The sequence below is a fragment of the Pipistrellus kuhlii genome, unplaced genomic scaffold (assembly GCF_014108245.1).
Source record: "Pipistrellus kuhlii isolate mPipKuh1 unplaced genomic scaffold, mPipKuh1.p scaffold_m20_p_8, whole genome shotgun sequence".
Lineage (NCBI taxonomy): Eukaryota > Metazoa > Chordata > Mammalia > Chiroptera > Vespertilionidae > Pipistrellus > Pipistrellus kuhlii.
The window spans coordinates 15,833,910-15,850,527 of NW_023425584.1; the positions used below are offsets into that span (position 1 = coordinate 15,833,910).

At 48.0% G+C, this 16,618-nt stretch overlaps 1 protein-coding gene across 2 annotated transcripts; it reads right to left on the reverse strand.

The window, feature by feature from the left end:
• Positions 1-914: 914 nt before the first annotated feature.
• On the reverse strand, positions 915-15,488 carry SAP30L (SAP30 like). Of its 2 annotated transcripts, none has more exons than XM_036424768.2 (4): positions 14,631-15,488; positions 10,388-10,510; positions 8,053-8,151; positions 915-6,064 (listed from the first exon to the last, which is right to left on the reverse strand). In XM_036424768.2, exons 1-4 carry the CDS (start codon positions 14,826-14,828, stop codon positions 5,936-5,938), a joined length of 549 nt encoding a protein of 182 aa, XP_036280661.1. In that variant the 5' UTR covers positions 14,829-15,488; the 3' UTR covers positions 915-5,935. The 2 variants fall into 2 exon arrangements, with proteins under 2 accessions (XP_036280661.1, XP_036280662.1); XM_036424769.2 differs by having other exon boundaries at positions 8,131-8,151; positions 14,631-15,482.
• Between the last annotated feature and the right edge of the window lie 1,130 nt (positions 15,489-16,618).

Here is a 16,618-nt window from a genome sequence, read left to right on the forward strand (position 1 = left end):
TCCTGAGAAGTCATCCTCCCACTGCTGACAGGGGAGTGGAGTGCTCAGGAAGGAGGAAAGAGGAAGGACACTGTAAATTTTGGTGCTATTTATAGTTTGAGAGCTAACATGTATTACTTCTAGTTAATATGCTAAAAAACATTACATTTTTTTACTTTCATTCTACTGAGGACAGTGTGTGCTAAAGTGGCACCAGTGACATTTGAAGTGAAAGACCAGAGTCTGAGGGTGGCTGGGCAAGGGGCTTCATTCCACGGGGCCGCGGGTACCTTCACCTGTAAAGCTCAGTCAGGTAACCCCATCCTGCCTGGGGACTTCATCAAAAGGCCGATTCTGGTTCATCAGACAGCTTGGCAGTTGAGGGGGAAGACAGAGATTTCTAACAAGCACTCAGATGATGTGCCAACTGTTAAAAATAATTTGGGGACATTTAAACATTGGGCTATTTACATAAAAGTCTATTTCCAGCTCCTCTTGTCAAACTGCAAGAACTGGCATTCCCACATGGCAACTATGGGCTGGAGCTGGGTAGTGGCTGCCCTCAGAAGAGACTGAGTGTTCCAGTTTGCAGCGTGCCCCCTGCATCATTTCCATTTGCAATTCTCCATCCGGTTTACTTAGGACTCTCACTTTACAGATGGACAACGAAAGGCCCGGAGAGGGAAGCTACTTGCAGGGTGTCTGGTATGCTATGCAGCATTTAGGACTCGACCCAGGGCCCAAACTTCTGTTCCAGTCTACACTCCCTTGGTGTGCACTGGGACTGAACTCGGGAGAGAAGCAGCTAGTAGTGGGAGCTGGGAGGAAAGACCTCTGTCTTCAATCACTGTGTTTTGTAGCCGGGACCCAAATGAGAAAGCGAAAGCAACTGAATTTCACGTGGACATTCAAAGAGAACAATAGAGTGTGTCTCGTTACTCATTCAGACCGTTTATTAAGAGGGAAAGTCAGGCCGTCCCATCTGTGTGATATTGCAACATGAAAACTCACATACATTACTAAGGAGACCTCACAGAAATGAGAGCCTTTCAACAGTACAGAGCCATAGATTACAAAATTAAAATACAAATGATCCCCCACGCTTGGCAGGAAACATGTACAATATGAGGAGGCTTGAAATGGAAGGGCACTTGCTTTTCAATAAGGCAGTTACAAAATAGAAAGAAAACCCACACCCCCAACACTCTGATGGGCATAACGGATAATAGAAATGTAAAACAGGGATCCTGTACAACCCTGTCATTGGCAAAGATGCTTTCACTAAGTGAAAGCAACTGAGGGTTTGTTTTAAGATACAAGCTAGATGAAATAACTAATTGTAGACATTCTACCTTAAGAAAAGGTCCCACCTTGCCCCAGTCTACCTGAAAACATCAGATCACCTTTACCTTTCCTAACCATGAATTGGAAACGGTCAGTAATAAGAATGAAAGAATAAAAAGGCACCCCTAAAGCACCATGCTTCCCAGGGCATGTTCCCGAGCTCACCTGTCCTTTAGTTCAGCTGCTTAGGCCAGTAATGGGCTGGAATGCTTGTGCATCACAGGGCCACAGAGCTGTCTGGACCATTAGTGCCAAAGGAATCACACAAGCTCCAACGACGACCTGAAAGGCCACGGTCTGACCAACAGATCACAGAGCAAGACCACTTCATGAGAATTTAGATTCTAGGACAACACTAAAGCCTGCCAGGACTTCTGAATCCTAGTCTTAAATTATAGGCTAGTTCTGTTCGTTTTCAAAACTCAACTGAGTGCTCCCATTTGTTTTACAAAACTCAAATGAGTGCTTCAGTTCTAATCATTCATTCAACCTTGAGTTCTGCAGGATGGTCTTGGGAACCTCTACTCAGTTGCAAGGTCTCAAGAGTCAGAGGCAGGTCACTTTAGACTGGATTACAGTCATGCTACAGGACGAGAGGTTAGTCCAGAGAATGCCTTGTGACTCAAGCAAATGTTTTTGGATTTTAGTTTCCTTAACTCTAAAGTGAATTGAACAACAGCAACCTTATAGGACTCTCTAGCTTGAAAATATGGCACTACTTTGACATTGAGGTATGTGGTGCTTCCACTCCCCCAGGTTCCTTAGCAGTTTCTTAGTAAAAACAGTATGTGAAGTACTTATAGGAATCTTAAGGTACAAGCCATCAGCAGCCATGGGAACTTTCAACTCCACACAGAGCAATATTTTAAGATTTTCTAGGTAAGGTCTTCCCTAAGTGCTGTGAGCATCAGTTTTTGTGGGACAAATACAGAACCAAGGCCTCCTCTGTCTTGTGTTTTTTTCATCAGGCCAATAGGACCCCTGCCTCTGCTGACGCACTCGATCAGCTTCAGCAAGAACAAGTGAGCAAACCAGGTGGGTGGGATTTCCTCAACATTCTTCAACAAGGAACTAAATGCACTAATACTCAGGGGTGTGGAGAGTGAGGACAACAAAGTGTCCATCTGCTACCTGCTCCTTTCACAAGACACCTGCTATGCCCTGCCAGCCATTAGATCCTTGGCCAAGATGAGCAACTTCTTCCACGTGGCCCCCATTGGGCAGAGACTCAGATGGAAGCTACAGAGAACCAAGAAAAGCTAGAGGTTTGCAAAGATAGAACCAGATACTCCCAGGAGGTAGTGAGTTCTCTGTCCTCAGAGGTGTTTAAGCCCAGATTGTTCAAATCCTAGGTGGGATGGTTGTAAGCAGAATGTCAGCACCTATGGGCAGACTGGATGGAATGACTTAAAGCCTCTTTCCCAACTTTTAGATCTTGCCATTGTAGTGACTGAGAGCCTTCAGATGACTTCCAGCAGCAGCTACTTTGGGTTGGAACAGCCTATTTCAATAGGCCAGGCCCCTGTAGTGAGCTTCTTTTCTTAGCTTCTCCCTTCCACCAGACAGTTGTTTAGGATATTATCGGAAAAATGTCCACAAAATAAACAGCTAAAATGCCGAGGTTAGATGCAACATTCTAACTGCAAACAATTAGGAATCTCTGTCTCCGAAAGGCCAGCAGTGAATATCCAGTCATGACAGAAACATCTAGTAGCAACGTGGTGGCTGGAACATATAAGTGAAATTCCTCTTCATTTCACATCGCCAGTCTTGAATCTTTAATCTTTCGTGGGATTCAGTTGTGATCACTGTCAAGTGTTGTTGCCAACCTAAGAGCTTGTTCATTGATATAATGAGCTTTCTGTTTTGTAAAAACCTTAAAATGAAGCAACATGAATAGCAGGATATTGGTATTTCCGTGTGACAATCTTCAGGGCATGTGAAGAACCACACCAGGCCGGAAATGAGGCAGGATTTAAGAAAACAACTCCAGTTCTGTTTCCAATTCCAGTTTTGCCCAGGAGCACCAAGAGGAGAGAAGGCAATGTTGCAATGTTACAGGTGGAGAGAAGCACAAGAGTCCTTGACGGGTGGCATAAAAATGCAGGCAGCCAAGGCAAACACCGCTTTCCCAGATCCACTGCTCCCTGAAGCCAGACTCAGCTGCTTTGGGGGCTCGGCCACTTCCACAGGCAGAGCCTCCTGCGACGAAAAGCCACGGAAAATGCACAAGAGACTAAGGCAAGTGGTTTAGCGGGCTGATGACAGAACAGACTTCTGCACACAGGACAATAGTAAGTTCAGACAGCTTTGTTTTTTCTTTCACCCAACACGTCTCCAAGGTGAAAAAGATACCCACAATTTCTACTTTCCAAAATTAGCTCTCTTTAGAGGAAAGACAGCATGCGACAAAGTGCACACAGCATCTGGCTGAGGGGGAGTTTCCCTGGGCTTTACTTTGGACCGGAAGCATTTTTACAGACACGTGAACAGATGGATCCTAACCCACTTGTGCTCTTACAGAAGTACACTGCTGTCTCTCTCATTGGGAAAACAGATTTGCCATTAGAAGAACAGTGATGTGACCTACACATCCATCATTGGTTTAAACTTCAGAAGATACACCTTCTTAATAAGATAGGGACATTTCCAGAGGGCAGGTTTCCAATGCCTTAGCCTGCAGGCCTAGCTGCCCTCAAACTCCAGTCTGATGAGAAAAAAAGCCCCTGACAAAAGAGGGCTTGGTGTCAGACACCATCAAAGCCTTTCTTATTCAGCCTCAGGAATAAAACCCAGATAAGCCGCACACCTTTGGGCCTTCTTGATCCTTCAGCTATGAGACAGTGTCTAACTACATATTGGATCAGAATGACTAAAACATTCAGAGCACCCTGGCGTGCCATTCACAGCCAGGTGTATTAAAATAAGACCCCTCACAGTCTAGAGTATTTTCTATGTACATTCATTTATACATATTTAAAAAGGCTGCCATCTGCTAGACATGCATTTTGAACACGGGTGAAAGCATGCTGCAACGGAGCAAACGGAGTTTTAGTGAGTGGTGGCCCTGTCTCCAGTCCATAGACAGCATGGCACTGCTCCACCGCCTTGCTCAGGAGGGATTTCCATTCTGACTTCTCTGTGGTGGTACTCAGATGAAGCCATCCGTGAGACATTTAATTCTCTGCTAGGCCAGGCTGTCCACTGCTCCTTTTAGCATTTAAGGCTTAAGAAAGAACTCAGATTTAAAACCGAGTAAGAAAATGATTCTTTTGACCCCAGTGTGTGTCAAGATGGTCAGAAATTAGCATCTACATCTTTTTTCTTCCCTTTCTCCCATTCACTGTCCACACCCTACGCCCCCAACACATTGATTAGGAAATTTTGGAAAAGCAAACTTTTGGATATAAAGCTTTGTTTTCAAAGGATACTTTGGCTGTGACATAATTAGAGGAAGCTGAGTTTTTTAACATAAAAAAATCAGGTATTAATACTTAAGAAATCATTTTAGCAATCTTTCTCCCTAAAAGGGAGGCAAATTGCTCATAAAAATGAGCATTAGACGGCACTGACCTTCGTTGCCTAAACCTATGATCTGTTGCTGACTCCTGAGCGCAGGTCGTCAAGACCAGTCAGACTTTCTATTCCAGCGCTGGATTTCTGAGCAGGAATCACATGGTCCTTGGTAGCTTTTTTGGTGAGTGTGAACTATGGGTTAGTACTTCCGAAAGTGAGCCCTAAACCACTAAACATCTCCATTTGCCAAAGCATTTATGGCCCAGGACAATGGCCTAAGTCGGAATACATAACTTCACCCCAAAGATGAAGCTTAGAGGAGTGTACAAAGGGCTGCATCTCCTGCGAGGGTCTCTGCATTCGCATTTCTGGAGTCTCTGTGGACACAGTGCGGCACACGCGACTTTCCTGAAGTACTAATTGGAGCTGAAACCTCTTGTTGGCTCATCAGGATTTCCTCCGCACTCTAGAAGTTAAGTGGTAAACCATAGAAATGGCAGAGATCTCATTAACTGGAGGAGCAGAGCAGATGTTACAAGGCTGGCACTATTAGTGACAGCTCTATTAGCCAACAGATACTGATTGAGTGCCTACTGTGCCTACGGTAGCGAGGGGGACCAGGGTCAAACTGATTTGCTGATAAACAACAAAGCCTGCAACAAGGCGGGGCACCCATGTCCCCAGCACATTTGGGTCTGTTCACGCACCTCCACCATCACCTGAACTCTGCCGCCAACAACAGGGCTACATTTCACACGTGGCAGTGTGGGCTTATAAGATGATTACCAAAATATTTGTATCCCTCATTTCCAGTAGCACTGACTTAATGCTGTTTTAAATGCTGCAACACATAATTTTTCTTTCATTCTTTTATGATCTTGTTTGTTTCAACCCAGTAGTTGCCTTAAAAGAAAGTCTTTGTATATACATGCTGAATCAGGAGAATATAACCCTCCTGACCAAAAAGATTTACAGTATTTATCATTCAAACATTTTTATTTATAATAAAACTTGTAAGTCTTTAAGGGCTTAAATGTAGCAGATATCACCTGTGCATTAAACATTATACTTCATTCCTGGAAGATGTGCTTCATCCTCACTCAAGCTGCTTGCCGCCCTCTGACTTCTGGTCCAGTCTACTCTTGTTACTCTTTACCATGTAGATGAAGTAGGCAAGGGTCTCTTTTTCATTCACAGGTATGTTCCTGAAATGTCGACTGACAGTCTACATGGAAGCAAAAAAAAAAAAAAAAAAAAAAAAAAGGAAAAGAAAAGAAAAAACAAACAAACACCAAAAGCATGCATAAATCAGGGCCATAGACTAAATTGTGCAAAAGAGGAACCAGGAAGTTGCTGCCAGAGCTATGGAGGGGGTTAAGATCACTACAGAACTCTCTGCAGAGCTGCAGAACTCAGACTACCCATTTCCTGGGGTTTAGGTGACTGGTTTCCAGGCTTCCAAAGCAGGACTTTAACCCTCAATACTCCCAAGATGGAGTTCTTTTTATTTTAGTGGCAGCCAGCTGCCCATCATGATCTCAAGGTCACTCCATGGATGAAGAGACCAGGACTGCTCTGCTTGGCCAGCTGCTACCATAACCTCAGGCCCTGGTACTTGGCAAAAAGTGTCTTTTAAAAAATTATGTCAAATGAGTAGCCTACTGAACAGATGTAAGTGTGTGACCCAAGAATTGATCTTGAAAGATACACCAGATTTGAATAAAAATGAACCATTCACTCTCTATTCCTGAAACTTTGCTTTATTTTACAAGTCCCGAGAATAGGTCTCCCATTGCCCCACCTAATCCTATCCCTCCCACCAGGGGTGAATACTGGCAAGTGGGGAATGCAATCTTAAAGTAGGAAAGGCTTGTGTGCTCCTATGTTTTATGGATAATGGTGAAGGAGAAGTTTAAGAAAAAATGAGAGATCAGCAAGTTACCTCTAAAGGAAAGACAAAAACCAGTGGGGCTGTGAGCCTTTAAGGTAATCTCTGAATAGACCGAGTGACTAGGACAGAAATAAGAAAGAAAGAACTACAGAGTGGTTATCTCTGGATAGTAGGGTTGTGTTTTTCTTTTCTCCATTTTCCAAATTTTCTACAATAAGCAGAAAAGGGGATGAGAGAGTACCCACACCAGTGCCAACAGGACAGAAATATCAAGCCAATCATTATCCTATCTAATAATAGTCTAGGTGGTGTCACACCCTCAGGTGACACCCCCGTGCGACGTTGCCACAAGATGGCCATGCACACAGCAGTGGCAGGGCCCAGTGGCTGCTCTGCGCAGTGCGGCCTGGGGGTTCCGTGGCTCTGGGGTCCCGTGGCTCTGTGTGGCGTGAAAGAGGCAGGTTGCAGAAGGGGAGGGCAGTTGTGGGCAATCAGGCTGGCAGGGGAGGACAGTTGGGAGCAATCAGGCAGGCAGGCAGGTACTCACTGGTTAGGAGCCAGCAGTCCTGGATTGTGAGAGGGATGTCCGACTGCCTGACGTCCGGTTTAGGCCCACAGGGATCGGGCCTAAACTGGCAGTTGAACATCCCTTGAGGGGTTCCAGATTGGAGAGGGTGCAGGCTGGGTTGAGGGACACCCCCACCCTCCATACATGAATTTTGTGCACCAGGCCTCTAGTATTAAAATAATAGCCAATGGAGCATTTTCCACCATCCAAACTATGTTAAGAAACCAGGGCAGGCGAAACCTTTCTTGGGCACCATTCTTGTAATAAGTATTTCTATTACCAACATCAGAATAGAAGAAATCAAGGGGGGAAAAAAGAAGAAAAATAGCTCCTATAGGACATGAGTAAAGGTTCTGAGATGATTAATCTGACACATCTGATACACAAGAAGGACCATATCTCTAAAGAATCTTGGAAAACAAGATTCAAGCAAACAAACAAAAGAACACTCAGGGCTTAGAATCAGGAGTCCTGAGGTTCCAGTCTCAATTCTGGAATCACACCAATTTGCTGTGTGAGTTTAAGCAAGTCCTTTCCTCTCTCTATGCCATGGTTTCTTTTATGAAAATCAGAGCCTTTCTAAGTCTTAAAGTGTGAGATTCTAAATTGTGCAAAAGATGGACTATAAAGCTGCTTCCAGAGCTATGGAGGGAACTATGATCCATAGGCACAGAGAGCAGGAGGGAGAATCAAGGTCACCATCAAAGGCACAATACTGGCTCTCTCTTTGGAGAGCACAATTTTGTCTACCTACTTCTGCTAACTGGGCCTTATTGAAGCCTGGTCTGGTCTGCAATTTGTAGTGTCGTTTATAACGTCGCAGAGTGTTCACCTGTAGCTGGAACAGATCAACCTGGAGGGAAGAGGAGAAACACATTATCCATCACCTGAGCAGCCAAGACTCACTGAGAGCCCACTATGTGCCTCACACTACCCTAGGGGTGGGGTGGACAGAACTCAAAGAAGTCTTAGAAATGGTCCATTGAGGACTAATAACTAGCTGGGGGGTCAAAAATAACAGTGGAACAAGAGTTCTGGCTGGGGAAGGGTGGTTCCAGAAGGCTGATGGAAGCAGTGAAGCTTAACTAAGGAGAGCAGGGTTTAGAAAGGCAGTGAGGGACAGAGCAAGAGTAGGGAATGAGTGAGAAAGCCAGGAAATGAATAGATGGGCCAGGGGGTCATGGGCAATCCTGACAGGTTTAAATGGTGAAACTGGGTGGTAGCATGCCAGGTGATGTTCCAGGAAGATGGATCAAGAGGGGGTTTGATGGGTGGGGATAGGCAGAGGAAGATGCTGTAGCAACGATCCAGAAGTGAAGGAGGAAGCAGAACTTTGGAGGAGTGGTGATGCTGGAGGGGGAGACCAGGCATGAGCAAAGGTCAAACCAGACAGACATCCTGAAGGAAGACAGGCCAGAGTTTGGCAGCAGACTGGATAGAGAAGCATGAAGAACAGTGGGAAGTACTGTTATTCTCAAAGAGTGATTTCCTAGGCTCAGCCTTCAGGTATTAGAATCCTTAACAACCCTCCAGAAAAAGCTCGAAAGCTACTGTGGCGAGTGTACAAATCAGCAGGTTAGGGTCAGGGTCTCTGCAGATGACTGGATAACAAAGGGGAAAGGACCCCCCCTTTTTCTCCTAACACAGAAGAGAGGAAAGCTGCACAGTCATGAAACATTGAAGGCCCAGAAAGTTGGGCTGCCTTTACCTGCCTCTAAAAGAGATGTTCTTGCTTCAGGCAGGTGGAGAGCACTTAAAAACAAAATGAATGATCAATATGAGGGACCAAAGTCCTTCATTCTTTTCAAAACATTCCTCAAACCTTTTTCTTTTTTGTTATTTTGTGAAAAGCATTTAGAAATTGAATACATCCATTTCTTTATAAAATTTAATAATGCTAGAGGCAATTGGAAGATACATTAAACCAATGTTTAAAAAAGGGACATAGGGTGAGTGCCCGGCTAGCTCAGTCGGTAGAGCATGAGACTCTTAAAAAGGGGACATAGGGAGGGGCAGAGGGAAAGGGCTATATTTTCAAAGGTTTCCTCATCTGCAGACAACACCCCACCTACTCTTTCTGTTCCTATAGTCATTTCCACTGAGTGCTAACAGGCCACTGCCTTATGAAATATTCATGTGTCAAATATTCAATGTACACTATAAACGGCTCTTCTTTGCTGAGTCTTAAGTGAAAACAATTTAAGTAGAAAAAGAATCCGATATTCCTTCCTGCAGCCTGTTTAATGGACTCTGGCCCCTGAAGGAAAGGCGGCCTCTGGTTTGAGAAGCCTAGGTCTCATCATCTAGTGCAGTGTTCTCAACATGGGGCAATTTTGTCCCCCACCTTTACCCCGAGGACATCTGGCAATGTCTGCAGACATTTTTTATCATCCAGACTCAGGGAGTAGTGTGACTGGCATCCAGTGGGTAAATACAGGGATGCTGCTACACATCCTACAATTCACAGGACAGCCCCTACAACAAGAATTACCTGGCCCCAAATGTCAATAGTGCCAGGGTTGAGAACCCCTGGTCCATTATAATGACTTTGGAAATAAGCCTGGACCAGGAATTGGAGAGTGATAGAAAATCAGAGCTGGGATGAACTGACAATGTATGCCTTCATTTTGTAGCCTAGAAACCGGGGTGGAGGGGGTAGGGGTGGGAGGAGGAAGCGGGGAGTGACTTCCCCCAAACCATTCAAACTCAGTCTCCAACATTAAGACAAAAATAAAGTTTGAAAAAACTTGACACTGTGGTTGTATATAATCATTTGCCAGCGTTTTCTTTAAAAAAGGCAGTGTGGCCTACTGAAAAGGGCACTAGACTGGAGCCCCCAAACTGTCTGTGTGACTTCAGGTCCTTGTGCCCATTTGCAAAATGATGGGGCAGTCAGACCAGGCGATTTCTAAGCGTTCAGCTCTCAGATTCAGCATTACTCGGATTCTGGGATTCACTTTTCAAATAAACCACAGCAAAACAAAGGGTCTAAAATGACTTTTTAGCACAAAAAGCAGACCCGGCCTGAGGTAAGGACAGATTAGAACCCGCCCTTCCAGCTTTTTCAAGCTGATGTCTTTGACCGTTACCTCAGGAATGTCAGTGTCATGCTCAGGAGAATCTCCTCCATCGTCACTTGTCTTCCTCTTCCTTTTATTTCGTACACTTTGGATGAAATTTTTGTGGAAATCGCAGATATACAGGTGCCTTACCTGATGGGAAGCAAATAAAAGTCAGAGCTGCCAATTCCATGGAAAGAGCATCTGTCAATTTAATGGGCTTCTCTCCTTTTCCAGGCATGGGAGAGCGAGAAGGAAGAACAAGGTGCAGGCCATATTTTCAGCTGTTCCCTACTGAGCTGCAGAACAAGGCACCCACAAAGAGAATACTCCCATCACATTGGGAGTGTATTAGAAACCAAGTCCTCTCTGAAAACCTGTGGCCACCTTCAGCAAGGAGAGACCCCACAGCAGAGATCGCTAGGGGGAGGTCCCCTACTACAAGGGAGGATTTGTGGATAGACAGGAAGCATTCCAGATGCAAAGAGCCAAGACTCAGAGGTTCAGGTGAAGATGACAGAGGCATGAGCGAAGGAGCCCCAGGGTAGACAGTATTAGCTGGAGGTCACTGCCCAAGTAGGGAGAAATTGGGGGCTGGGGTGTACATCAGAACAGCTTTGACTTTCCTTCAGATGAGACAGAGTCCCCCAAGGTTTTTGAAACTGGGAGTGACATGACAGTTTCAGACCTAGAGGAGTTATGAACTTAAAAAAAAAAAAAAAAAAAGGCAGCAGAGAAACTATGGTAATGGGATATGGGACACACTATTTTGACACTGATAACAGGATGACAACTCTCTGAAATACCTTATTTCTGAGCATCAGTTTCCAATGATTGCATTACCTCACAGCTGCTCCACAAAGAGAAGTGGAGAGAGATGCAGACATTCTCACAGGCCCTGCTGCTGACTTTCTAATACAGGCTGGAGGCAGAGTAATAGTGAAGGCGGCACAGCACTGAGATGTGAATATGCTTTTAAGAATGTTGGTACCAGGTTGACGGGTGTGTGTGTGTGTGTGTGGGGGGGGAATGGGGGGGCGATTCAAAAACCTAACAGAAACCCAATGCCTATGGAAATGACTTGGGGCTGTTGACACTGAAACAGATGCTGCACAGATGTTCTCGAGAGGCTTCTGAATTTCAGTTTATTCTTTAAATTCTTAAAGAGAAGAGTAAGCTGATAGGAAACCAGCATCAATTAATTCAGGCCTTTTCATGGAGAAAATAACAAAAACTGCCTTTTATTCCAATGAAATACCACTTCCATGTGGTTGGGTTAGTGAGTCAGGAGTCGTTTCTTACACTATGATGGTGTCTTACAGATAGCAGGTGCTCAATAAAAGTTGTTCCATCAACATAAGCGTCCCTTGCATCTAAAAGCAGCTTAGGCTAGTAAAAGTCACCATTTACATAAGGTTACAAATTGGGACAGCTTTGCCAGATCCAACTCTGAAAAAAAGGTCTTTCCGACACAGCAATGTATCACTCTCCCAGAGAATCTACTTGATATATATACTACTGGACATTGTCAGGGAAGAGAGCAACTCTCAGCATGATACATGTTAGCCAGTTCCGCATGTAAAACCCAAGAGACTGAACTGCTCCTTAAATTCACAGAGACAAACCTCGTAGGAGGAGAAGAGGTTATTTCCGAGAGTTGTGGCTGGGAGATTTCAGGTCAAGATAATAGAATAATGAAAAGCTAGATGGAGGAAAACTTGGCAATCACCAGTGCAAACTCGCTAGTCCCAATCTCATTTTAATCTAGAGGGATAAACTGAAGCCACCCAGAGTAGGGAAACGACCTGGCCAAGGCTATTCAGGCCTTTTGACCCATGTTACATTTTTCTTTCTTACTCCAGTATTTTCTTTATACTCCCACTTTTCTCCAGAAAAAAAAAAAAAAGCCAAAATATGTCCATTGGAGGACTGTTTAAAAGCATGTTATCTTATATAATAAAACCCTAATATGCGAATGGACCAAATAGTGGAACAACTGGTTGCTATGACACGCTCTACCACCAGGGGGTAGATGCTCAACACAGGAGCTGCCCCTGGTGGTCAGTGCCGCCCAGTCAGAAGCTGGCAAGCACAGCAGTGATGGTGGTCCCCGCCTCCACAGCAGCACTAAGGACCCCTCGGAGTCCCAGACTGCAAGAGGGCACAGGCCGGGGTGAGGGAATCCCAACCCCCCAGTGCACAAATGTCATGCACCAGGCCACTAGTATCTTAATAAATCACAGAACACTGCCAATGTCTATATAAAATGAGTAAAGCTGCCCAAGTTGGATTTTTGGTGCTATTCTTTAAAAAAGCTCCCTGCTACACCCTTTTACAAGATAAATAGTTATTATTTCTACTTAACCACTTTCAAGTACATACTGGTTTTCAGAAATTTCAGAGCTCAGTGGCCTTTGGGGGCGGGTGGAGAAAGAAAGGTTGGCAGCAAGGGATGTAGTGTTTATTTTTCCTGTTTCATTTTCTACAACAGCTAAGCATTCCTGTAATACAGCAGATTCTTAGAATTGAATTCCTGCCTAAGCCTGTGAGAATGAAATAGAATCCCTTTCAGAAATAATGACTCTACACCACCTTGAAACAAACTGTGAGCGATTCCACCTCGAATGCTACTCCTTCAGACGCACTGCCTTTTGGGAAGTCAGTGCCAGGCTTAGGCTGCTTCTCTTCTAGACAGTGTGTGAGAAACACTCTACGTGGCTCAGCACAGGTTTTTCCAGTGGGGTCACTGGGTAAAAGAAGCCCCAATCGCAGCAGCACAATCATTCAGATGTGACAGTTTCCAAGGGTTTGAAAGAACTGGAAAATTCTTTTTTCTTAAGGATTGGGAAATATAATTATCATAAGCTGTTCAAGTGAAGGCTCCCAACAACCTACACAGAAGGTAGGCAGTGTTTTCAAGAGGCTGAGCTCATTGCTTAGAATTAAGCATTTTACTTCAACATGTGCCCTAATCCCGACCACCTAAGTATCTAATCAGTTGTTTACTCATTCATTCATTCATTCATTCATTCATAGAGAATTGTAATAAAAAAGCCATTAATCCACCCTGACCATTTAAAAATAACATCTTTCCATTCAATAATTGTAAATGCATTATAATTAATTTTTTTTATTTAAATTGAGGGTGGGAGGGAAGAGCCTGGAAGAACAGGGCCAATTTTTTTTATTTTTTTATTTATTCACCTAACTAAGCATGGGTCCTGGAAGTAAATCAGATAATGGGGTTAAGAAATTAGGCTGTTAGGTGCTGAGTGACCTTGGCACTGTCACTGCCTATCTCTGGGCCTCTGTTTCAACTGCAAAATCAGAAGTGGGAAAGTGGGAGTCCCTTCACTGTAACAAACAATCTCTGACTTCCCTCCACACTGGACAGATTTTGGTTCTAAAAGAGAATGGATGTTAGCAGATCTATCTGAATATTAAATACCCCCTTAACGCATTTCCAACTCCTAATCAAGAGGCAGAAGCAACAGATGTCAAACTAAACGTGTCTAATTGGCTGACTGCAGGCACATCTTCAGAATTGTTAACTAGAGGAGGTGAAATCACACAGGAAAAGTTTTCCTATAGTTAAGACACAAAACACAGGGGGATTCTAGTCAAGTTAAACACACACACACACACACACACACACACACACACCCTTCCTCCTCCTCCCTACTGGGCTTTTCTAAAGAAGTTAACCCCTAAGAAAATGCATTTTCTTGCTTCCAGTCACTTCGACTGCAAAAGCCACCTCCGAAGCACCCTGGTCTTGGCCTTATTCCTGCCACGCGTTAGAGAACCCCGTTTCCCTGCAGCTGCCTGCGGAGCAGTAGCTCCGTGACCCTTTGCAGAAGCGGAGGCCGCGGCAGACCGGGAAGTAACTGCCACCTCTCCCCTCCCGAAGGAATCACAGGGCGCCGAGAAGTTGGAGAAGAGCCGGGTGCCTTCATCACCGCTTCCCCAACACTTGCTCCTTCTCCTCTCCCTGCTCCGACGTCTACACCAATTAAACGAGCTGAAAACTTGTCAATCTTCCCGGGCAGGAAGGGTCTCCGGAGCCCCCGCCCAACCTCCCCCATTTGGGCAGAATCCTAGGGAGAGCAAGCAGGTCGGCGCGGAGCCGGCCTTTGAAATCCCCAGTCCAGCTCCTCGTCTGCGGATCCAGGGCGGAGAGGCCCGCGCCGGGGAGGGCCCCGGAGTCCCGCCCGGAGTTCGGGGGGCAGCGGCCGGGAGCGATCGGGGACCCTGCCGGGGACGGGGCACTCACGCTCTTGTCGATGTCCAGCTTGAGTTTCTTTTGCGAGATGCTCTTCTGGACCCTCTTGCTGAAGGAGGCGTTGCCCGCCGGCCGGACGCAGCGCTCGCCGTCCTCGATGAGGCAGCAGCTCTGGCCGTAGCCCGGGGCGGCGGCGGGGGCGGCGGGGGGCCCTTCGCGGCTGTCCTCCTCCGTGCTGAAGCCGTTCATCTCCCCGGCCCCGGCCGGCCTCCCGGGGGTAGGCGCCCCTGTAGGCCACCCCGCGGGGCGGTCGCCGCGGCCCCCGCGCCCGAGGGTCTCGGAGTCTGTGTCTCCGGAGCAGGCGCTGCCCCGCCGCGCGCCCGGGAGGCCCGGCTCCGCTCCGCCGCGTCCCGGCTCCTTCGGCCCCCCGGCCCCGCGCCTCCGGAAAGCCCCTGCCTCCCCGGCTCCAGGCCCCGGGGCTGGCTCCCGAGCTCGCAGGGCCCCGCCGGGGGTCACCTGGAGGCTCCTCCGGCCGGGAGCCCAGCGCCGTCACCCTTCGGCGGGGGCGTCCGGGAGGGCGTCCCGGGGAGGGGCAAGCTCCCCGGGGGGCTCCGGGCCCGGGCGGCCAGACGGTTTCTCGGGACCCGCCGACTCCCGCCTTCTTTCGGCTGCGGAGCAAACTCGCCGCCGGGCAGCTCAGCTCCCTCGGGGTGGCGCGGCCTCCCCGCGCGGGGCCCGGCCTCGAACCCGCGGTGCCCGGGGCCCCGCAGCACGTCCGGCCCGCCCCACCCCTGCAGCCGCTCGGCTGCGCCCCAAGTCCCGCGGCAGCCCCTGGGCCACCCGGCCGCCGCCCGCCCAACGCTCCGCACCACAACAGTTCGCCGCCCCCCCGCCCTCCCCGGGACAGCGGAAGTCCCGCCTCCGCCAGCCCATTGGCAGCGTTTGATCTCTGGGCGGGGCCGCCGCCGCCGCTGGAGCTCCCCATTGGCCCGCACAGCCGCCAGTCCCCGGCGCCTGGCTACTTCCTGGACTCTGCTGGGATGGGTTCAAAGTAGAGAAAGTGGAAGAGGGAAGAGTTCCCGGGTTGAGAGAGGGGATCGGGGCCGCAGAATGTACTGGTCCCGGGAGAGGTGGCGACCGGGGACCTGCCTGGACGGAAGACCAGACTGCGGGAACGGAGGATCACGTTAGGGGACGGGCGGGAGTACGGACGTGGGCGGGGGCGCAGAGGGACACGGGGAGGGGCCTATGAGGGGGACCTTTGCGGGGTGGAGGTACGGTCTTGAGGGGGACCGACCGGGTGAAACGGAAGGATCGGGGACAGAAGGACCCGCAGACAGACCGGTGGGTTGTAGGGTGGGTGAAAGAGGACAGAAAGCCGGTCATGGCAGGAGAGACAGGACAAAGTCGGAGGTAGAAAGAAAGACGTGCAGAGGTGATGATGGGGGTCTGACGGCGAGTCTTGAAAGGCGGTAGGATGCTTGAGGGCGGCGAGACCCATCTGTGGAGCCTGGGCCTGGCTCGGTTGGCACGGAAAGAGAAAGGGAGGGTAAGAGGAGACCCCCAGGGGCGTGGGTGATCCCTCTACTCGGAAGAATCGGAAATCGGGGTAAGGCCTGGAGGTTGGATTAGGTGGACGGTAGGTAGGAAGGGCAGGGGCTGCGGAGCAGATGGTAAGAAGGCTGGGGGTGGCGGATTAAGGGCCAAGATCAGTGTGGGGGGAAGGATTGCGATGTTCTTGGGACCTTCCTGCAGCTCTGGAAGCGGCAGCTTTTATTGCTTTAAGCCTCCTGGTCTACCTGCGAGGCGACAGTGCCCTGCCAAGCCTCTGGGCGTGGGGTTCGGTGCCCAGGGTGTCACACATACCCAGGAGGCCGATAGGGGAATCCTCCAGTCTGGCACCCCTAGTCAGGTTACCTCTCCACTGGGCTGTTTGGGGGCGGAAGGCTCCAAATGACTAGCAAGGGTCGTGAGGTCGAGCAATCATGTAGAGCTGGGTAGCATTTTCTTGGCAGAGACATGGAGGGGCCAGGGAGTGT